The sequence below is a fragment of the Scatophagus argus genome, chromosome 14 (assembly GCF_020382885.2).
Source record: "Scatophagus argus isolate fScaArg1 chromosome 14, fScaArg1.pri, whole genome shotgun sequence".
Taxonomy (NCBI): Eukaryota; Metazoa; Chordata; class Actinopteri; family Scatophagidae; genus Scatophagus; species Scatophagus argus.
Window position 1 is genome coordinate 22042754 of NC_058506.1, and position 23125 is coordinate 22065878.

The 23125-nt window shown below is 45.9% G+C and overlaps 2 protein-coding genes across 4 annotated transcripts in view; one reads left to right on the forward strand and one right to left on the reverse strand.

Moving 5' to 3' along the window:
- The window catches only part of ppm1e (protein phosphatase, Mg2+/Mn2+ dependent, 1E), a 36938-nt gene extending 18438 nt beyond the window's left edge, over positions 1 to 18500 (reverse strand). The window contains exons 1-2 of one of the 3 annotated variants that reach the window (XM_046410338.1): positions 17854 to 18500; positions 17579 to 17772 (exon numbers count right to left, since the gene is read on the reverse strand). In XM_046410338.1, the coding sequence (XP_046266294.1) occupies positions 17579 to 17763 (185 nt within the window). In that variant the 5' untranslated portion in view covers positions 17764 to 17772; positions 17854 to 18500. Of the gene's footprint in view, positions 1 to 17578; positions 17821 to 17853 lie in introns of all 3 variants that reach the window. The other 2 variants (XM_046410336.1, XM_046410337.1) reach the window with 2 other exon arrangements.
- A 1269-nt stretch (positions 18501 to 19769) lies between these two features.
- On the forward strand, positions 19770 to 22330 carry LOC124070437 (tubulin alpha-1C chain-like). The gene is made up of 4 exons (XM_046410349.1): positions 19770 to 19941; positions 20665 to 20887; positions 20976 to 21124; positions 21221 to 22330. The coding sequence occupies exons 1-4, from the start codon at positions 19939 to 19941 to the stop codon at positions 22193 to 22195; spliced, it is 1350 nt and encodes a 449-aa protein (XP_046266305.1). The 5' UTR covers positions 19770 to 19938; the 3' UTR covers positions 22196 to 22330.
- Positions 22331 to 23125: the final 795 nt, after the last annotated feature.

Genomic DNA, 23125 nt, shown 5'->3' on the forward strand with positions numbered 1-23125 from the left:
AGCTGAGCAGCTCTGATTGGCTGCGGGTCACGCAGGAGAAGACGCGGCGCACCAATGACAGCTCCCTGTGGCTTGTGCATCACAGTGAGGTCATGTGGAGCGGAGGAGGATTAAAGAGGAGCTTAATCTCAGTTCACACCATCGCACTGCCACGGCACAGCCGACCGGATGAAAGACCAGCACTGGTTCATCTGGTTCAACTGGTCATCGCGATCATAAATCCATAGTCCTATTTTACGAGATGCTCTGAGGCTTAATTTTAATCACACGTGAGCCATCTGAAAATAACACAATATGGTGGAGACACACACCCACACAAACACAAATAAGTCAATTAATCCAATACAACAAAAGTGGAAGAGGAGTTCAGAGAATCTTCTCTCAGCTACAAACTGAGCACTGAGCGCGTTGCTAAGGTAATACTTACCACGAGGCCACAGCTTCGGATTGGACCGCGCTTATCTTTTTTATACAGCTTGTGTGGTGTTGGACACTTCACATTTCAAACCTACAAGATGTAAAAGCTTTGTCTAGTGGAGCATGTCCTATGCTGAGGGCGACTGTCTGTCCTCTGACCGTCCTCCTGGAGACCGGAGGCGTCCTCACCACTTTTCATTTGGCCAAAGAAATGAAATGAGATGCAGAGGCCATAGAGAAGACTGTCTCGAATACGTGAACTGGATCTCCTGTTTCATTGTCGACTCCCTAAAGACCAGGGACCTAATGAAAAACTGGACTTGGACCTACGTCTGTAACTGATGAGAAATGTCATTAACTGCCAGCGATTTTCTTGACTGATAATGAAAATGTCTTCAAAATGTCTCGTTTTGTCAGCAACAAACAGCCCAACACCAAAGTTTATAATTAATCACCCTGGAGAAAAATAACTTTACTCGATTATCAGAATAGCTGCTGATTAATTATTACCCCCCAGTTCTCACAGCTTTGAGATTTGCCGATAACATTTGGAGTTGAATATAGCGGCGTGCGTGAGTCAGAGGTGATTACTGTCTTCTCCCGTGGTCGGTCTGGTGTTGCTTTTGTCCTCCTGTGTGCTCGCTCTGCGGCGGCCGTGTTTAGCTTCAGTCGTGCAGGGAGCTCTGACAGGCTGCTCGCACTGATCAAACTGGAGAGCTGTGCGTGTATGTGTTAGCAGATGACTCATGCGTGCAGCCATGGTTTTTTTTGTTTTGTTGTTTTATTTATTTTATTTTTTTTCTCACCATCGCTTTCTGCGGGCTCCTTCTTTTCTACAGAATTAGCCCCAGAGTGGAGCAACAAGGTTGTTTCCATAGCAACACAGGAGCGAGTGACTGACAGTCGATGGTGTCAGTCCTCCTGCTGCCGAAGCCACAGAACGAGCTCCCGCTTCATTATTCTAAATATTGTACCTTTTCTATGTCAAGTGGAGGTGAGAGTGTGGATCCACCGGGACTCACACGGCTCGACTGGGGTCCCGTCCACCAGGCGTCCCTCGTATTAAACCACGAACAGACAGAAAATCCTCTGGCTTTTGAATTTGTCGTGTTTCTGCTAAGTGAACACAGGATTCTCGTCAGGACATAACAGGATTGCGTAACACAAAGAGCGCCAGTAACCTTTAAATTACAGCGTTTTGCTGCTGCTTCTCCCTTAAGATGGCTTTCAAGTGACTCTGATGAATTAATGTGTGTGCTCAGTCCACACACACACACACACACACACACACACACACACACACACACACACCATGTGGCGCTTTAGTCTGTTGAGTGGCAGGAATCCACTGAGGCTGCATCTAAACTGCTGTAAATAAAAAAGAATTAACCTTTATGACGTCTTTAAGGTAAAACTTTTTGTTCTGCTTTTCCATTCAGGCTTTCTCATTCATTACAGTAAAATCCCGTGGATTAAAATGCATTGAAATTGGCTAATTTTCAACTGTTGGGCCTCAGCGGGATTTTAACTAAATTCTTGTGATGTCCAACATTTTACTCAAAAGCAGCCATGCTGTTTGGTTTCCTTCATCCGTATCTTGGCGTTAAAATCAAGTCCAAAATATTTTGCTTCATTTCTGCGAGATGCGACATCATTTCCTGAAACAGCTGCTCACTGGTCAAAGAGACAAAAAGCTGCATTTGTTTGAGACCGTTTGCAGGAACATTTAGGTTCCTGTTAGGATCTGTGAACGATGCGTCCATCATTTCCCACACATAAACTGATATTAATAAAAACAAAACGTGTGCCTCTCGCATACTTCAGACCAGCATACATGACTGTTAGAGCGACCAAAGTGTGAGCTGACACTATTAGCAGGGTGGCTAACAGTAGCTGCTTTGTTAGGCTTGGGAAAGACTGTCAGTTGGAAACAGGAAACAGACATTGTTGCTCTGTAATAATGTCATCCAACTTCCTTCTTTGCTTTCAACAGACAGGAGTCACGATTGCTCGTCACCTGTTGGTGTGGAGAGCAGTGCAGCAGGTGGAGGTATTGATATGGAGGTGACTGATTAAGGGCGTCTCCACTTCCATCTATGGCTAACTGCACAGGTTTGCGCATCCAGTTTCACACACACACACACACACACACACACACACACACACACACTCACGGGTTTAGAAATCTGGTTCAGTTAACCTGCGCTTATTTGGAGTTGAATGCATCCGGCAGCAGCAGGACGGCGTGCACACACCATCGACTCAGTATGAACTGCAGAGTGTGTGTTCATGGTAATGAAGGAACTGTGCGTGTGTGTGTGTGTGTGTGTGTGTGGGATGGGGTGGGGGGGGGTCACCTGCTAATGACATCAGTTCATTGTTGGTTTTGTTTTTGTCCACTGGATTTGTTGACAATAAGGAAAATACAGATCTCCACGAGACTCCAGTGAGAAAACCTCGTGGTGTGTTTTCATAAGGAGTCGAGACTGGAACAAACACGTTCCTGGACAGATGAGTTGTCTCACTGCGAGACAAGCCGCTCGACAGCAGCTGAAGACAACAGTGCATGTCAACAAACGTCCTCTGGGCGGTTCTAACCTGAGCAGGCCTCTGGATGTTTCCGCAGCTCTGCTGACGTAATGCCGTGCACTTCAAACGGCGTGGAAATGATGGAGCGACTGTGACTGGGGACGTCACAGAGTGCTGCTCCATGCATTTTCAATGCCGTGTTCCACTTAGGATGAAGTGCAGGCTGTCGGCTGCAGGGAGGCGTGTCTAATCTGTCATAAAATTAGAAAAACCTCCACGGCCACGAAACTCCTGTAACAGCCTACAGTCCATGTGGGACTGCTGTGCAGGCAGAGAGTCTACTGCTTCCACAAGACATGACAGTAACTGGAGAGGTGACACACAGCGAGGGAGATGAGGCGTAAAGCTTTGCATGTGTCATGTGTTTGAAGTGGTTGTGCTGTAGCTAACTGCAGTCGGTTTTCAGATAAGCCTGCAGCCTCAGCTCAGCCTCCACAGACAGACTGAGGAAGTTGCATGTAATTCCCTCTGAGGTTTTTGAGCAGGCCCAGTGCTGCTCCACACAAAGCCTTAAGGCAGCATTATGTAATCTACCAGCTGGATCATTGGTGGATTGGTGAGAGCCTGTACGAGAGCCACATCATGTCCTGACCCGAACTGTCTCTGGAGGCTCCTTTAATTGAGCCGCTTCCACATAAACAATAGTGTTGTCTATGTGGGGAGTGAGGCTTTAGTGTCGCCTCATCCTGACCAGTTTAAGGGTCATGATTGATTAGAAGAAAGGCTGAAGTGCGAGTGAATGAAACCTCACAAAACCGAGGTGAATGTTTTCTCAAACATCGCGTTTGTTCAGCCTGTTCGTTTGTTCCTGACGTGTTTTTTATCTTGTTTAGACCGTCAGTTTGTCATGGCGGACGTCTCTAATGACTCACACGAGACCATGAGGTTCAGCCACTGATGTCGCGGAGAAGAAGCCAATCAGAGACGTAAATAAACATGCCAGCCAATTCCAAAGTCTCTGTCTAAAGTTATTCCTTAAGACAGCAGGACTGTGTATGGAGACCAAGGAAAACCCTCTTCATCACAGGAAATATGTGTTCCTGTGTGGTCATTTCCTGAGATTTACGTACAATAATAAAATACAGATGGCGGTAAATAATGGCTGCCTCATCCTAAAGCTCTGACGGCCTTCTGTTCGTCCTCTCTGCTGCAGCCATTTGGGGAAAAACATCCCAACATTTTCTCTGTAATTGAGTCATTTATCATTTATCGTACCTTGACGTCAGTGACACAGCCTGACACATCCTTCGAGGCTGTCAAAAGGGAAATGTTTGGTGAAAAAGGAGACGTCACTTCAAGCCTCAACGTGCTGACTTGATCCCATCCTCGCCATCTGTTTGAACGCCGTATTAAATTGCTTAGAGGATGAAATGCTGGCGTGGCACCCGTAGCTCACAAAGCAGCTGTCCCCTAAATAAATGCAACCTCGACCCCCATAATACTTAACAAACTTCAATGAAATTTAAAATCCTTACTTTGTAATTCAGAAATAGAACATTTTAAGGTGCTCATTTCTTGCGTAGTCTTTTCAGAATTTCAGTGAGGTGTTTTGAAGATGTTTGAGTCCGGCTTTCAAGCTCAGCACAGCACGGAAACCAGCAACTCAAATTCATGTCAAGAAACTTCATTTTAGACGTCCTTGCTTTTGATTTGTGCTGATGCTGATTGAGCTTTGGGCTTTTTGCTGTTTTAGTTATTTGATTATTGTTAGTTTTTGTCCAGTTTTCATCAGCAAAACTTTTCGATAAAATTCTTCACGGATGTTCACGGCCCACGTTAAATCAACCCTTGTGAATCCTTGTCATTATGGAAACACTCTTTGTTGTTAAGCCACCATCAGGTCAAAGTATCATCTTCACACAAAATAATTTCCGTATGTCACGGGAGACTGATGAGCACATTGCGAAAAACGTGCAAGGTTGCTGTTAGTGGAGTCATGGGCACTTTTGACAAAATGGTGGACTCATGATGATTCGATGATTCACCACCGTCAAGTATGACTTCATTATTGTACCTGAAAATTAAGCCTAAAATGTATTTATCTCCATCGGATAATCAAAGTGTTTAGCATGATGAAATCCAGCAGAGTTCTTCTTTTCTGCAGGTGCTCGTGTAGATTCAGATAAATTAATTATCCGCTTTAGAGTCATGTCACTCACAGGCTCCACTTGCTTCTCTCTTCCCCCACTCAGCAGCTTTCAAATACATTTTTCAAGGTCGTACTGGCAGTGCAGGACTCCAGACTATAATGTGAGCTGAACTGCTTTGCATTCAGCTCATCTGCCACAAACATATGACTCATCATTTGAATTATGGGCGCCTTGTGTGAACAGCGCAGCCCTGCACTGTGGAGCAGCAGCAGCAGGCTGGAAAAGCTTCTGTTAAAGTGTCGATCTGTAATGTTGTAGGAGGAAAAGGAGGACACTGCACACTTTTGAAGGTCACTGCACTTCCAAAAATGGGGCCTCTCCAGAGCTGACATTAATTAAGGCGCCTCTTTTAGAGACATCAGTGTGAGCCACTGCTGGAAAGACTAGTGATTCCTGATTCTTACAATTCTTACAAACTAAACCCCAGGAACATGCAAATTTGATTTTCTGAGGCTGACGAGAGCAACGCTGAACGACAGACTGAGTTACGGAAGCTCGCAGGACTGAGGCTACTTCATCTCTGGCTACTTAAAAACAGACACAGACTTTCTGTTAAAAATCTCTCGGCTCCAAGCTTGAGCTAAGACGACCCGATGACATTTATTTTCTCAGACTTATCAAAGCCAGAGCCACATTACACAAATGTTCTAACAGGCAGCACTTGATGTAAAGTCCCTCTAAGCAGTAAGACTTGATAATTGAAGCGTTGTGTGTGAGGATAATGGCTTGTAGCTCATGACGAGAGGGCTCTGCTTTTAAGTCCTGGTCCTGTCTGTGTGCAGTTTGCATGTTTGTTCATATTTGCATGGCCTGCTTCTGCCTTCCTGCCACAGCTGAGGTGAACAGCTCTGAACGCGCTCTCCCAGTGCATGCTGGGACAAATGACTGAACACCTTACTTTTCATCAACACACGGGTGGCGCTTGACAAATAAAAAGTCCTGAGTGGGATGAACAAAGTCAATAGGATTCACTCCTGCACAGGCGATCCATCCCGTACTTGTCACTAGTGTTGCTCAAAGGAACAGCAGACTTTTAACTAGTCAGACAACTGACTAGTGATGGAAAATCATCTCTTCTGACAGAAGAAGAGACAGGAAGTGGTAAATAAACAGGCTTAGTCAGGCTGAATAATAGAGCGTTAAAAAAAGAACTCTGCAGATTTATCATCACACTCCTACAACACTGTCAGACTCAAGACGGATCATCTTTTTCAGTCCGTGCTTTCTTCTTCCTTGTCAAAAACCTGGCGCCTACGTTACGCACAATGCAGATCGGCTGCTGACAGTTCAGTCAGATGCTTGTTGTGCTAGTAGCAGCTAATTTACTGTCAGGACATTCACTGTCCTCCATTCCTGTTAAACTGACTGCTTCATGGCACAAAACAAAGTGCAGGACCTGCACTGCAGCAGGCAAGGTCACGCACTGCTCGCCGTATTTATTTCATGTTTGAACGTACAAGTTGGCGGATGCCGTGTAAATTGAATACTGCAGGCTCAACAATTGCCAGTGGTGGTGCAGGGCCGTTACTGAGGCTGCCCTCTGTGGTAATCCCAGCGAGACACTCTGATTAAGGGATTACTGCTGCAACTAATTTCAAAGGCCGGGATAGCCCAGACCAGAGCCGGGAGGCAAAAGAGGAGAGGAAGTTGTTTGGATGACTGGACTGAGAAAAACGCTGCCAAAACCAGGACAAAATGGACAGAGTTAAAACAGCCAAAACACGTTGAAGCACTGGTCGGTCTCACGGCGCTTCCAGCACTGATTTTGTCTTGTGTCCATTACCTGGCCAACATTTTTCTAAGACAGGATGCCTCAAAGTCACAGAAAAACCCTTTTAAGGAGAAACTGAGGCTGACGGAGCCTCAAACGGCTTCAATTTTCAGAGATGCTCTAGAAAGTCGTACAGTTACTTCCCAGATGCCTCAGAGGATGTATATCTCTGGGGGGGGACCAAATCTCCTGGCTTCATATTGCTCTGATTAAACAGTGAAAAGCCAGCAGACAGACAGATGGTAGCGTGGAAAACTGGGACTTTCAAAAATGCCATGCAAACGCGCTTTGTGTGCTGTGGCGTTATGTCGACTTTCATTTAAAGCTTGGCCCCGCTCACACAAAAGCTTTTCCATGGACGACCATCATAAGAGTGTGATGTTACGTTATATACGCTGAATGTGATGAGAGCTGTATCCATTGTCATTGAAACTAGTTCAGCTCAAAAAGGAGGCCACTTCATTCTGAGACAGTACATGTGGGACTTCAGCGGATGGTCTGATTTGTCTGCTGGAAAGTGACAAAATCATCCAATATTTGCTCACTGCAGATAAAATCCACTTTGAGGTCTGGACTGCAGCTTTCTTCTGGATCATTGCTGGGGTGATACAATCCTGTATGGTTCAGTGAAACACGCAGTGCGTTCCTCGACGACGTGTTAACGCATTACAAAGGCTCAAGGAGGGTTTGATCACATTGGAACCGACCAATCGTGAGGGCACCTGTGCAAACCCCCCCCCACACACACACGGTTCCCGTCCCCAAACTGTCAAAAGTCAAGGCGATTCATGCGAGCAGAACTTCACAACCCGAGTTAGCGTGTATGACCTCCGGCTGTGTGGGCTCGCTGCTCGGCTCCATACACGCCAGTCTTTTGTCTCTTCCTGTGTTTTGTTTCTTGCTCTCAGCTGCCTGAATTTGTGTGCATGGACTGCGAGTGGATATAAATATCTGCACTTGTAGGATAATAGAATTTGCTGGTGGACATGTGTTGCCATTTTGGTGAAAGCAGCACAGATGTATTGTAACCAGCACAGACAGCAATACTGTGAGGTGGCGTATTACTTCAACGTGAACGTAAGCCACATTTTGAGTGCAACTTGCTGCCAAACACTGATGGCAACACACACGACACATTCCCCCGAGGCCCTGCTGTACCTTAGCATTAAAGCATCTGCTGGCTTTAGTCTAGCCGTGACCTTTGATGTTCTAATTAAAGCAGAAAGGGGAACATGTTGTCAGATACACTCGAGTACCTGCTCCATGAATACAGCTTCATTCTTCTGCTTGAGGACTAATGGACCACTTAGAATAACTGAAAAGCCCGGGATGCCCGACTATTACACCGCAATGTTGCCGACCTTTGTTGCACGCCAATCCCTTTCTTTCTCCCTTCGTTTCCTGATGTGATGTTTCTATTTTTCTATTTTTAACACCCTGAAAATACTTTGTTTTGATCCACCAAGGCCATCATCAACCTGAAGCACTTTTCAACTCTTAGAGGGTTAAAAATCATTTTCATTTCATTTTCACTTCCCAGAACATCGCAGGAATACCCTAAAATATAAGGACATTACCTCTGGACCACATCACCCACCCCTGCTACAGTGCACACAATGTTAAAACCAACTATCTCCCACGGAGCAATGAATCTCTTGTCCCTATTTTATTCATTTTCCATTTATTATCATGTGTTTCATCTTTAATCAGCATTAGCTTCATACAAAATATGTTTGTCACCAGATTTAATGCTATTTTAGTGTTCAAAATCTGCTTATCGCTCATTAATTAAACTGTCTTTATTCTGTGCAGATTGCTCAGTGGTACTACGGATGAGGTGGTCACTAATTTTGAAATGCAGCAGCTACGTGTGAATACAGGCCCTGGAGTGTAGGAGTGATAAGAGTGTGTGGGCAGGTGGACATTAATGCTGCTACACGCTCCTGTATTGGCAGTATTTCCTCTCTCCTGTGCAGCATCCTACTTCTGCTGGATGGCCTGAGGGAAGTCCTCATTAATAAAGCCCTTGAGGGGTTTGCTTGTTCCAAACAAAGCGAGCTCGACCTTGAACTGGAGGACGTGACTGATATTGGTTCAGCAGTCACTGAACGTTGATGTGGCTGATCATCTTAGTAAAATACAGTACAACAGCTACACCCTGGACACCACCCGTCCACAGTGATGTAGTAACAGTAGATTGGATCTGCCTGCTGAGGGTTAGGGTTAGGGTTAGGGTTATGAATGGACGCAAAAGCACCTCATGCTTGATTCAAAACATCAAAGTTCAAAAGATGTTATGATCTCAACAAATCAGCATTTCTGTTATTAATTTGTCATTTTTTTACAAAAACAAAAAAAAAGTTGAAGTCCAACATAAATAACTCTCTCTGTTAATAACACCTGGTGAAAGTGAAGCCCTTATGTTCACACTGAACATTTCAACGCAGAAGTCAGTGCAAAGCGTATTCACGCAGTAAGCTGCAGGTGTTGTGTCGGGAGACAAGCCTATTTAAAAATCAATATTTTTAAATTGAAAGTGGTGCAAATGTTCAGTGCATTAATTCAAACTCACACCACGCAGTGGACCACTGTACCACAGAAGCTTAATCCACGGCCATTGCTTAGTTACGTGTGCTATCGAAGACAAACGACTGCAACTAAGTCATACTGACAGCATTAAAGATGGCTGCCACCAAATTATCCTGTTGTCGGCTTTCAGTGTCCTCAGCAGCCCAACTTCAGACTGCAGTCCCACTGACTGGATGAAACCGCCACAAACCTGCTAGCTAGCTGCTAGCAGAGAGAGCAGACTGGACAGCAGAGAGGCGTAACATCACCAGACAGCAGCCAAGTTCCCATTTGTGTTTTGGCTAAATCACAAAACTAACGCTGGCAACAGAAGATCCAACATGCTGACACGTGCAGTTGGAAAAAAGAGACGTTTACCACAAAGTTACGCTGAAAGTGACCCAGAGCTGCAGCTAACATCGTCAGTCTTTTTCTCTATAAAATGTCAGGAGTGTAATTAAGAATAACTGCTCCAGTTTGTGCTGAGCCTAAAGGTGAAATCTGCACGCTCAGAAAGGTCTCACATTCAGGAAGCCAAAACCAAAGACCATTTGGCATTTTTTCTTGACAAACGCCTGAAACAGTGAATCGATTATCAAAAGAGTCTCCAGCTATAAAATTAAATTTAAGTTCAACTGCGGATCTGTTGTTATCTTTCGTTCAGTTTACGTCGTCGTTGTCGATTATTGTCAGTAAGGAGAAACACGAGGGACAAGAACAGAACTGACAGTAACAGGTGTTGTTTTTGTGCTCCAACAACATGGTCACTGGGGAGGTCGCAATTTCACAGTCTGTGGTTTATCCTTTAATAAATCCGTCACCAGCAGCTCCTCTAACACCACCTACTCTTCTAATTGTGTGTGTGTGTGTGTGTGTGTGTGATGTGTGCTGGAGGAAGCCGGATCTGCCCCCTGGTTCGTACAGCTGCAGGAGACATTTCTGTTTAATGAGGTCTAGAAAGGCTCTCCCTTCAATTACTATCTGTCAGCTCTCAAGTGTGCATGTGTGTGTGCATGTGTGTGTGCGTGTGTGTGTGTGTGTGTGCGTGGGGGGGGTCATTTAACTCTCCCTCTTACTCCTCTTCAAGTCATCATCAATTCATCAGCAGTCAGTACAAACAGTCGGTGATTTGAAGACGTTTCAAAAGTGGGCACCACATTTATCGTGTAATTCATTTCAGCTGCCTCGATCGGTCGTCTCGGGGCTGACACTGATCACCAATATCACGTCATGGCTCACCGTGAGCCCACTGACTTTCTTTTTCTTCATTAGACTGTAGCGGTGAGAGATAATGAGGGCAGGCAGCAGAGAGCTTGAGCTGGACTCAGATCAGGAACCTTAAAGCTCCACACCACCAGGACACCTGCTGTTCAGTAAACCGTGGAGACGTAATCAAACAGAACATATGTTTACATTTCCCACCAGAAATGTATTGTGATCAGCCATTTACTTCTTCGTAACAGCTTTTGTTTTTGTAATGTTTCACATCATGCAGCCTTCTCTTGCACTTTGCTGAAGGAAGCAGACAGAGTGGACAGTACGACGTGGTTCATGTACTGGACTGTTGCATAACCAGCAGAGGCCGTGGAAAATATTTCATTTAAGGTGTGATGATGAAAATATTCAAAATAATTATAATTTAATGTATGTTTTGAAAAGTAACCCGAACTCGTAACACTGAACAGAATCTAATCATTGTTGTGCTAATTTGTCTCCGCTAAAGGCTCACGACAGGAAGAAATTCAGCCTTAAACAATAAAACCCCACAAGGCCTTTTAGAGCACAATCGGTTTGCCGGCTAAAAAGGAACAATTACTCCTAATGGTCCTCTGGGCCTTTTAGAGGTGTTAAGAAAGTCTGAAATGACTTGAAATTTGAAAGCCAATTTCACTTGACATCAAAACACAAGGACTTGATAAAAATGGAGATTCGGGACAGTGAAACTTGACAAATCAGACAAATCAGAAGATTTTCATTTTCATTTTCAGGAATCGGTTTGTTTTCGGCGCAGGTGATAACAGCGAAGCCCAGAAAAGAAATTTGGCCTCTTTTAGCCATCTGACTGAAATGTATTGTAGATTAAATCCTCTGTTTTGATGCTGTTTGAAGGCCGCACTTCCAGCACATAAACTGGTTCCGCGGGATCTGCTGAACGCGTCGCTCTCGTGTGCCACCGCAGTAATGGCGGCTTGACTGCTTCCGCCTACAACTGGGATTCGTCTATATGTCTATACTTGTATTACTCACACAGCAGCAGCAGCGTGACTGAAGCCATGCTCGGGAATAAACCCTCCACTCACACACAGTCCAAATCACAGTGTTCAGGGTTAGCAGACTGCATCCTCCTCCTCTCAGATGTGACTCCCAGCTGCCTGGAGGAAAACGGATTAAAACCTAACTGGCATCACTTTAACACACACACACACACACACACGAGCTCTTTCCACATCCCCAAACTCGTTCTAGCACACCAAGTGTTTCACCCGCCCCCTATTAACACACACTCTAACACAGAGGGGATCTCTCTTCTTGCAGAAGTCTATTATTAGCTGTTCAACCCAGAGACAAACTAATGACACGTTGGGATGAATCACCAGAGCTGCTGCCTCCAACTATCATTACACTCACGGCACAGCTACAGTAGACAGCCATGTAGGATGCTGGCCACCACACACACACACACACACACACACACACCCACCCCCACACACGAACACACACACAGTCTACTTCGAGAACTGCGGCGAAAGGTCTCATCCGTGAACCAGCGAGGCCCACGTGTCTGCAGGTTTCTGTTCCAACGCGCACCAAACGTGATTCAACCCCGTTTTCAGACGTGCAGAACCCACTAGGTCCGCTGACATCAGCGCGCTCACTGCCGGGTTGTCCTCGGGTGTCATGTTAGCTCGTTCGTTTGTCTGACTGGCTCTGATTTAAGGCTGCTTCCACATACCATCCCATACCGATCTTGTGTGGTGGATCGGGAAGCAACCAGACATAATAATTCACATAATGCAGATTCTTTGTTTGTGTTAGTACAAAATTGAGTCTTTCGGCTTTCAGTTGCAATCATTTTTGTCACCGCTGGCGCCTCAATTAGTTTTTACCTCCACGACGATGGCTGGCCTCAAGCTGCCCTCCATGAAAGTGATGGCAGTGAGCTCCAGGGAGAGAAGACACAAAATTTACATTTGGGAAAAGAAACCACTGGTTTTAAGACATCTGTTAATACTTCTTGGCGGTTGGAGTTTTTCCAGATTTACTGTAGATGTGTTGAGATGACATTTCACATTTCAGATCTTAAGAGGTTAAGAGGTTAAAGCACTCACAGATGTTTTCAGCTCACTGTCATTCATTGTAATCTTTCTACTGTATCTCCCTACTGAAGGTATAAAACAAACGTAAATGTGTTGAATTAAAAAGAAATTTACAGTAAAACGATGTTTATTTATTTCTCTAAATAACATATCAAAAAATCATCCATACTGAAACACGAGTGCTGCATCTGCACTAATAATAAAACATCTCTAATGAACAACAACGTTTGACACAAGTCAAACCTAATAAGACGGCCAGAGACATTAAAGGGTAGTTGCAACAGTACAAACATCCTGGTGAGCACAGTGTGGTATCTCACAGTATTTATTGCCATGTTTGCCGGAATTAAGCAGCAAAATAAGACAGAACATTCCAAAGAAGGTGGTGTACAGCTCGCACTGACTCTGCTGCTGTCTAAAGCACCATCATCAAACTGCCAGTCGGACTGAAACATGGCTGTGCCGCTGTGTTCACACTGACTGCAGAGCACCATTATTACTGTGTGCAAGGACGCCCGGGTTGTTGTTACTATGACAACTGATGTATATGATGCAAATATCAGCGTCACATCAGATGCTGTCACATATTTTCACTGGAGACCGGCAGCACGACTGCACACAGAACACAGCTTTAACCGGCGGCAGCCAATGTTAACGGAGCATAAGTGATCCATTAGATCGAGTGTCAGCTCTGAATGAGAGGCTGATACCTGATCTGTGTTCCCTGTGACTCCTGCACCAGGGAAGGAGTCTGCAGGCTCCACTCCAGCCTAACAGTCCAGCAGCTCAGCACTGTGAAGCACACAGCACTGAAATCTGTGAGACCGGCTTGCACTCAGTGTGTTTTTCTGTTCACTTATTGAAAGTTCAGTGTAGGATGGCACACCACAGAGGAACATCATCGTTCATTTGGAGTCTTATGTCAGTACACCTGGCGAATTAAGTCCAATTTTCACTCTCTTTCAGCTTGTTTTAGCTCCTTTTTGGTCTCTACCAACTCCCGAGGGAAACAACGGGCTCTTCGGGCTGCTATATGTGCCACCACGTTCACCAGCAGTTGCTAACTCGTGTTTGGTGCTGAGCAGGTGGTCTGCAGGGGGTTTTTAGGGCTTTTTCACAGAAAACAGCTGCTTGTTGTGGCCGAAGATGACACGAGGAGAGCAGCGGAAATGAACCAAAGCAGGTGGAAAACCAAAAGCTGCGTGAAGCCGAGGGGAGCTGCATGTGAAGGTGATAATTCTCTGTACGTTCATTACAACACCTTTCACCTTGTCACATTTATTTGACATATTGTTATTATGAAAAACATATCGATGACGGCTGCTTTAAGAGCAGGCGAGTGGCTTAAAATAACTATTTTGTTAAAGTTACTGAAGCTTCACCACCACATTTACTACAATAACAATTTGGTTATTTTATGTTAAAGATGGCCGTCATTTTAAGGAGAAACCAACGCTGACTTTTGCTTTGGAAACAGGAATCAGTCAGAAGATTGCTTCTTCTGTATTAAGTGGGACAGTGGGACATCCGTGTTCCTCCAAAGACGATTCCTCGTAAACTTTGTGTAGCATCAGGTCAAAATTTCCCCGCTTAAAATCTCAGCGTATGTAAAAGAGCCAGGAATGAGTGCCCCTCTTGGCCTCTGGAAGAGCTGCTGGTGGGGCCAAAGAGAGATTTATAGACTAAAACAAGACAAATATACTGTACAAGACGCTTCCTCGGCCAGGAAAACAGACAGAAGGATATTTTACAAAGCTGCAGTTATTTTGGCTGATAACCGTTTCACAAAGCCAGATTGGATGGTCTCCATTGAAACGAGTGTGCAAACTGCAGCCTCCAGCCAAAGGCAGACAGGAGGAATCACACACCGGTCTAACTCGTGTGCTTTGGAGAGCTGGCCACTAAAAATTACAACACCCAGTCATCGTGTAATCACATGTTTTTGCCTTGTTTCGGCTTTGTTCGACATCAGAAGTTTGAGGCTGTCAGGGAGCCCAGAGAGTTGTTAGAAAAACTATTTTTGCTTTTTATGATTTCTAGTGGCGAAACAAGAACTCAGATCCTTTAATTAAGCACAAAGTACAAACACCACAATGAAAAACATCCCCATTACAAGTATAAGTACTACATACAAAATTTTACTGTACTGGATTATGTTGGTGGGTCGTTATTAATGATGTGTTTACACGTTACAACATTTTATTGTAGTAGCTGGTGGCGCAAATCTTAACAGCTTTATGTACTTTGTGCAAGTACAAGCATTTTGTGTATAAAAACATCATCTGTAAGGTATCAAGTAAGTACAACTGTCAGGTAAATGTAGTAAAAGCTCAACATTTCCCTCTGAGCTGTGCTGCAGTACAAGCATAAAACAGCAGACGGGTAGAAGATGGAAAGCAAAGTACAAGTACTTCAAAGCTGTATTTAAACACGACTGAAACAGTTCACAGTGCGCGGCTGTAGGACCTCTGTGACCTCCGTGACCTCTGTGCACGGCACAGGGAGGACGAGTGGACGAACTCGTCTATACTGGGAAGCGGTTTTATATCACGACAGCCTTTTCTGGAAAGGAGAACCAGATCATAAATAAACCAGGCAGTGGGGGGATTTCTCAGCCGTCTAATGCTGTGAGTCACACATCAGACAGATCTGCCTCACTGAAACACAAATATACAAATGCTATAGGAGGCCTACATTACTTATTGTCATATCGCAGTATTGTGGAGACTCCTGGATAGGTGCTTGATTTTTCTGTTTTGTTGGATCAGTCCACACAGCAAAAGCACCAGGTGGTGGTGGTGGTGGAGGGGGGGGGACACTCACACTCACCCATCTGACAGCTTAAACAAATTTCTAAGTCGGAGTGAAGTTGCACTTCAGTGTGAGAGTGGGAGGAAGACTGGATTCAGGAGTCAGGCGGCGATCGGACGCGGGTCAGCCCTGCCTCCAGTCTTTGGAGGGGAAACACCTGAACTGGCTCTGTGTGAGCCCCTACAGCCAGAGACTTTGTACATGAGTACCAGGATGATGTGTTCACTGGCGCTCACGAGGAGGAGTAGCAGCAGTAGTAGCTCTTTCTAAAGGCACAAATTTAAGATCTTTGTTTGTGAGATACAAGGTGCTAAAGCGGACAACTTTAGGTGGTGGGAGGCGTGTTTTTAAGGCGAGCTGTTTCCACCTTCCCTCATGCCAAGCTAAGCTAGCTCTGTCCGCAGTCAATCTCCTCGCTGAACACACAGACACGGGAACGAAATTGATCTTCTCGCCACACGCGGTGGAAAAAAAGGCAATAAGGTGACTATTTCCAAAAGGGCCAAAGTCGTCCTGCTCTGCATGTTAACAGAATGTGAGCACCACATCATCTCATGTTCAACAACTTCAGCTCCCATGAGTCTGAGACACAGCAATGCGGCTCGTTGGATGTTAACGTATATATTAAAACACTGTGTTTTTCCATCAGCAGTAAGCTGGCGTGTGTGTGTGTGTGTGTGTGTGTGTGTGTGTGTGTGTGTGTGTGTGTGTGTGTGTGTGCTGTCAGCAGTGGATCTGAGGGGGGTGGGACAGTAAGCTGTACAGGATGCTGAGTGTTGAATGCTCAGTGGCCTTACACTCAACAGCCCATCAGGCCTGGACACTGTGACGAAGTCCAGGTGAAGGTGTGGTTTAACGGCCCCGATCTGCTCCAACAGGTTTAAACATGTGAACGCACTCTGCTCCCCCCAGCTCGAACACCTGACATCCTGCCACCAACATATGCTCTCCTTCACGGCTGGAGTGCGTCCTCGCCTTCTGAGACGGACACGGTGCGCCGAGGGTGGGAGTCCTTCTTTGAGACATACATGTCGGTAGCCTCACCCCCCTCCTCACCCCCTCCCCCCACTCGCTGCCCTAGATGAGTCCTTCCACCCTGCTCTTCCCAGCACAGTTTCTGCACCTATTTTGGATTCAGAAACCAGGCCAGAGCTCAGGACAGAGCTGTCTCACCCCGACACTCATTTCTCATCATCAACTTTTGTCCACGTCAACGTGACGAACGGTTGATTCTGAGGGGTTTGACTCAGTGCTGTCTTACACAGAGTGTCCTTCCTCTGTGCTGTCCACATGCGTATGCAAAGAAATGTCTTCTCAGGGAGGGGAAAACAGCACTGAGGCGCAAAGTGTCACCAACTGCGGCTGTTTCCAGGAATCTGAGTCTATCCCTCGGACTTTAAAGAGTAACGACCGGTCTAACAATTGAGGCTAATAACGTAACCGGAGAGGTTATTTTTAGCCTGCACGAAGATGCGCTCAGCAGTGATGGCGATGGCTTCCTCCCCCTCCTACGCCGTGATGACGTCGTGCTGTTACGCAAATCCAGGGGTTCACCTTTTGTAGACCTCCAGCGCTCGTCACCGCTGGCGTACGTTTGTGGCGTGAAAAAGGAGGCAACACACAGACAGATCAGACGGTACGACACGACGGAGCCCCGGAGGCAGAGAGGCGGCTTTCGGCGCCCGCCTGGGCTCTAATTCCTCACAACGTTTCAGTAAAGACACTCATCTAAACTTGGTGCTGGACACACCCAGCGAGGCACGAAGCAGGTAGCCGGTATCCTGTAAGGAAACCCCGGCTCATCTGATGTGGACCCCGTCGGGGTCGCTCACCCCCGCGCGGGTCCCGACAGTTTACAGACCCCCAAAGCGCGGACATTCATGCTAGCTGCTGCATGTACTGACGTTAAAGCACACAAATAAACAACATGCCATGACAGAAAGTGGACACTTAACTATTTGTAGAGGTGCTGGAGACACAGGTCGAGGCACTCCCCCTCCACCTCGTCCTCGGTCACCAGGTCCGACAAGGGGCGCATCGGCACCGGGTCGCTCTCCTGCAGAGGCATTCTCATCTCCCGGAGAAAGAGCTCCAGGAACCGTCGGAAGGTTTTCTCCTCTGCTGCAGAGCCGGCCATCATTTCTCATTCCTGGACAGACAGAGACAGCTCCGCCCGTCAGAACACTAACTTGCCGGGCTGAGAAGAGAAGAGTCAGTAAGCTACACTAACCGAACTAAGTGGGCTGTCAGAGCGCCACCACACAGCCTGAATGAATGTGCTGAAGTACCGGAGGAGCAGGGCCGTTGACTACCGGTGCGTCTGAGCACAGCGGACCAGACTGGATGAGTGGGACCGTGGCGGCTACGCTGGTACAACTGGACTCGCTGTCAGAAGCTGGACTGAGCCCCCATTCAGAGCCGAGCGGGAACGCGCGTCGCGCTATCAGGGATTTCGGGTGATCGGAGGGCGATGACGTCAGAGAGTACGCGGCGGTTTACATCGTGAACGCGTACGCAGTGCTGACGTCCGAGACCTGGAGATGATGAGGATGAGATGGTGATGAAGGTGGCGTGTTTTATGACGTCCGCAGCTCAGAAGAAACAAGACAGTATTATGTTTTAAATCCGCTGCATCTCAGAGGCGAATACTGTTTTTCTACTCCACATTCTATTGATATGGTCACTGGTTACTTTTCACATTTTTATTGTTTTCCATATCCTTCCTGTCCAGTGAAAACCTGAGAACAAGGCGTCGTTTTATGAGCTCACACGAAATACAAAGATCTTCTGTAAAAACATAAAACATCTCCTATATAAATTGTCAGAGGTTAAATACCCAACACTATATAAAAGTATAAAGACAAAAGTATTGGGACACCCCTCTATATTATTGAATTCAGGTCTGGCATGTAGCTGTTCCTCAGGGTTTGGTCTCGGCCCCTGACTTCCAGTGAAGGGAAATCTTAATGCTTCAGCACACCAAGACATTTTGGACAATGCTATGCTTCCAACTTTGTGGCAACAGTTTGTTGAAGGCCCTTTTCTATTCCAGCATGACTGTGCCCCAGTGCACAAAGCAAAGCTCCATAAAGACATGGTTGGATGAGTTTGGTGTGGAAGAACTTGACTGGCCCACACAGAGCCCTGACCTCAACCCCATCCAACACCTTTGGGATGAACTGGAACGGAGATTGTGATTGTGACCTCACAAATGCTAAAAAATACCAATTTAACAGACAGATGCTCATTTGTTTCTGAGATTTCTTTAAAAATAACTAAACACGCTAATTTATGAAAACTGTATTCTTTCTTAAATATGTTATTTTTGGCACTTTAGGAGAAAACACTACTGCATATTACTAATCTTTTAATTAGTATTAGTCAAACTTTGATTCAAGCGGTCTCTAATTACTGTTTAATTGTAAGGTTTATCCAAGTTGTATGCAGACTCTAATCAAAGAAGTGTACCGTTCAGATTTTCCTATCCATGATGTTTATGCCAGTTATTTCCAGGTATTACATTTTGACTGGAGAAAATTAAAATTCAAGATGTTGTGTGTGATGTGGCTTTGATCTGTTGTGTTTATAACTTAAGATATCTAACTCAGCAAGTCTTAACATATCTTCATTTCCTCACATCTGAATCTGTTCTGAATTTGCTTCATTATAGCAGGGTGATGTAAAATATTACACCTCGAACCCTAAGTGCTTATTATTGTGCTCTTGTTGAATTGCTGTGTGTCGGTTCCTCTCAGGCAGTTCTCATGTAAAGCACTAATCACGCATTTAATTAGTAAATATGACATCTGCACATGTATTCCGATGTGCATGTTGGCATCTGTTGAACATGACTGCCCCCGTGTGACTAAAGTGAGTGTAGCAGCAGGGTCATCTGCACGCTCAAAGCATTTAGATATTTAGATCTTGAAAACTCATTTTTCACGTCATGAAGCCCCAAACTGACTCTGTTTTGTTCCAGCCAGGACAGTATGAGTGCGGTTTGTCCACACAAGATCACACAGCATTTCCTCAATAGCACGACGGTCCACGTATGAGAACTTCCGGCAGAGCCTGTCGTGGCACGTCGTTGCAAAAGATGACAGTTTCATATTGACCAATAGTGATCTCCCCGTGTGACCCTGGCAACCAATCAGGTTCAGAGGCAGTTTCCCGCCGCGTAAGAGTATAAAATGCCCCACCCAGTTGAAATCTCTGCAGTTACTTCTTACACAGGACTCTTAAAGGCCGAGTTGTAAGCGCGTAACATAGAAACTTCCTCTTTTAAATCCAAACTTTTATACACTTTACAGGAAACATGGTGAGTATTAAAACTTCACTTTCTTCACTCATTATGTTCTGATTTAAACAATTCCGAAGAGCTAAAGTGTGTCGAAGTGGCAGCTTAAGTTCAGGGCAGCTAGCTGTGATGTTGAAGAAATGTTAACCTGAAGGACCGATTAACCAAACCTCATCGTGGGTCATTTTAAGTATCTTCGTTAAATTTGAGTGTAACTCGACGGTGCACGGGCCAAGTTCAGCTTCCGTCAGAGCTGCCAGTTTCCGGTTTTCATGTCGACACGTCGACCCGGTTGATAAGAGTTAATGCGCTGTTGGCCTGGATCTTTGGTCTGTTTATCACTCGTTGAAGCAGCCTGACTTTGATCGGTTCGCAACCACGCCGATGATAGGTATTATTTTTAATTTTTCGACAGACTTTGTTTCCCTCACGTGTCGCCTCCCTTTGAGATGTTTTCCGGGTTTTGAAAATCGTGAACTCCCACTCAGCCGTTAGCGAAAAGTAGTGACGTACTTCCGGCGCTCCCCTCCCCCAACTCAACCGACCTACAGAAGCTCGCTGACAGTTTAGATGTAAAGAGTTTTGGCTTGGAAGGTTTGATTTGATGATTTAATTATCGATGAACTTTAAAAAAAAAAAAAAAAAAAAAAGTTGGTTATGTTTCAAAACGCTAAACACCCCTGTTGGAAGGTGCCACTGTCATCACTCTGTAACAACTTTTAAAATACTTTTCCCTTTCCCCAGCGTGAGTGTATCTCAGTGCACGTTGGTCAGGCTGGCGTACAGATCGGCAATGCCTGCTGGGAGCTTTACTGCCTGGAACACGGGATCCAGCCGGATGGACAGATGCCCAGTGACAAGACCATTGGAGGAGGAGATGACTCCTTCAACACCTTCTTCAGTGAGACGGGAGCTGGAAAACATGTCCCCAGAGCTGTTTTTGTGGACCTGGAGCCCACTGTCATTGGTAAACCATCATTACATAAGCAAATATTATACTGTTTTTCCCCCTCAGTCAGTCAAACCCTCCTATAATTTATGCTAATCCCCTTTAGATGAGGTGCGCACTGGGACCTACCGCCAGCTGTTCCACCCCGAGCAGCTGATCACTGGCAAGGAGGATGCAGCCAACAACTACGCCCGTGGACACTACACCATCGGCAAAGAGCTCATTGACCAGGTGCTGGACAGGATGCGCAAACTGGTGGGTAAATTCAGAATAGGACAAGCTTAAAATTCAGCTTCAGAATATGACATGAAATGACATATGTGGTCATTGCCTCTCCCTCTGTGTCCACAGGCTGATCAGTGCACTGGTCTTCAGGGCTTCCTGGTTTTCCACAGCTTTGGAGGTGGCACCGGCTCCGGTTTCACCTCTCTGCTGATGGAGCGTCTGTCTGTGGACTACGGCAAGAAGTCCAAGCTGGAGTTCTCCGTCTACCCAGCTCCCCAGGTGTCCACTGCTGTGGTGGAGCCCTACAACTCCATCCTGACCACCCACACCACCCTGGAACACTCTGACTGTGCCTTCATGGTGGATAACGAGGCCATCTACGATATCTGCCGTAGGAACCTCGACATCGAGCGTCCCACTTACACCAACCTGAACAGGCTGATCAGCCAGATTGTGTCCTCCATCACTGCCTCCCTTCGTTTCGACGGTGCCCTTAATGTCGATCTGACGGAGTTCCAGACCAATCTGGTGCCATATCCTCGTATCCACTTCCCTCTGGCCACCTACGCCCCCGTCATCTCTGCTGAGAAGGCTTACCACGAGCAGTTAACGGTGTCAGAGATCACCAACGCCTGCTTCGAGCCGGCCAACCAGATGGTGAAGTGCGACCCTCGCCACGGCAAGTACATGGCTTGCTGCCTTTTGTATCGTGGCGACGTGGTGCCCAAAGATGTGAATGCTGCCATCGCCACCATCAAGACCAAGCGCACCATCCAGTTTGTGGACTGGTGCCCCACTGGCTTCAAGGTTGGCATCAACTACCAGCCACCCACTGTAGTTCCTGGTGGAGACCTGGCCAAGGTCCAGAGGGCTGTGTGTATGCTGAGCAACACCACTGCTATCGCAGAGGCCTGGGCTCGACTCGACCACAAGTTTGATCTGATGTACGCCAAGCGTGCCTTCGTTCACTGGTATGTGGGTGAGGGCATGGAGGAGGGAGAGTTCTCTGAGGCACGAGAGGACATGGCAGCTCTGGAGAAGGATTATGAGGAGGTCGGAACTGATAGTTTGGGAGAAGAGGATGAAGGAGAGGAGTATTAGATGGGCATGTTTTTCTTAGTTTAGCTAAGTTAAAATGACGGTTTGTTGTTGCTCCAGAGGTGAGAATGATGATGGAAGCCTGTTAAACAAGCATGCTATTGTCTAAGTAAAACAATAAAGTTTGTTTGTTTACCACACTGTTTCCTTTCTTTAATGTCATTTGCCAGCATTTTTTTAAAAAATGAAGAGTCTGACTGACCAAAGCAAAAATTCACAAGTGTCAAAGTTTTGAAATGTTGACGAGGTTTGAAATCCAAAGATCTAATCAAAAAGATCATCAGAGGGTTAAAACTGCCACCACCAGAGGTCCCCACTTACCAGCTGTATAGAATAGAAGACCCTGTAACACATCTGAACCCATCAAACAATGGCCACAACTGAAATTTGTTTACTACAGAGCATCTTACAGTAGGCCTACCACTGTAGTAGATTTATCTGTATATTCTATCGATCGTGTGCTTTGATCCACTGTGTATTTACACTACTCATCTACACAATTCAGAATTGAAACTGGGTTCATATGGAGGTCTCAAGGAAATTCAATCGAATGCAACTGGACTTAGTTATTTGTCTTTGAAGACGTTTCACCTCTCATCCAAGAGGCTTCATCAGTTCATGCTCACTTGACTAGGCTGGGACTAGGCAACTAGCTGGTGTGGAGACCCAGGTATTTAACCTCTGTGGAGGCATTCACATGACCAGTGGTGTCATAGGCTCGTTTAGTGTTCCATTGTGACAAACGACAGTCATTGAGAGACAGTCGTTGGGGATGGTAAAGTTGGTTTAGACTTGTTACTGCTCTGTTGTGTTGTAACGACAGTCGTTAGAGTTACATGGGGTCCTTTGTGAATGGCAGTTTTCCTTAGAGGCTAAGTTCTGGAATCTCCTGGGAAGAGATGAAAGGGCAGCATTGTAAATTGGAGATAGGTG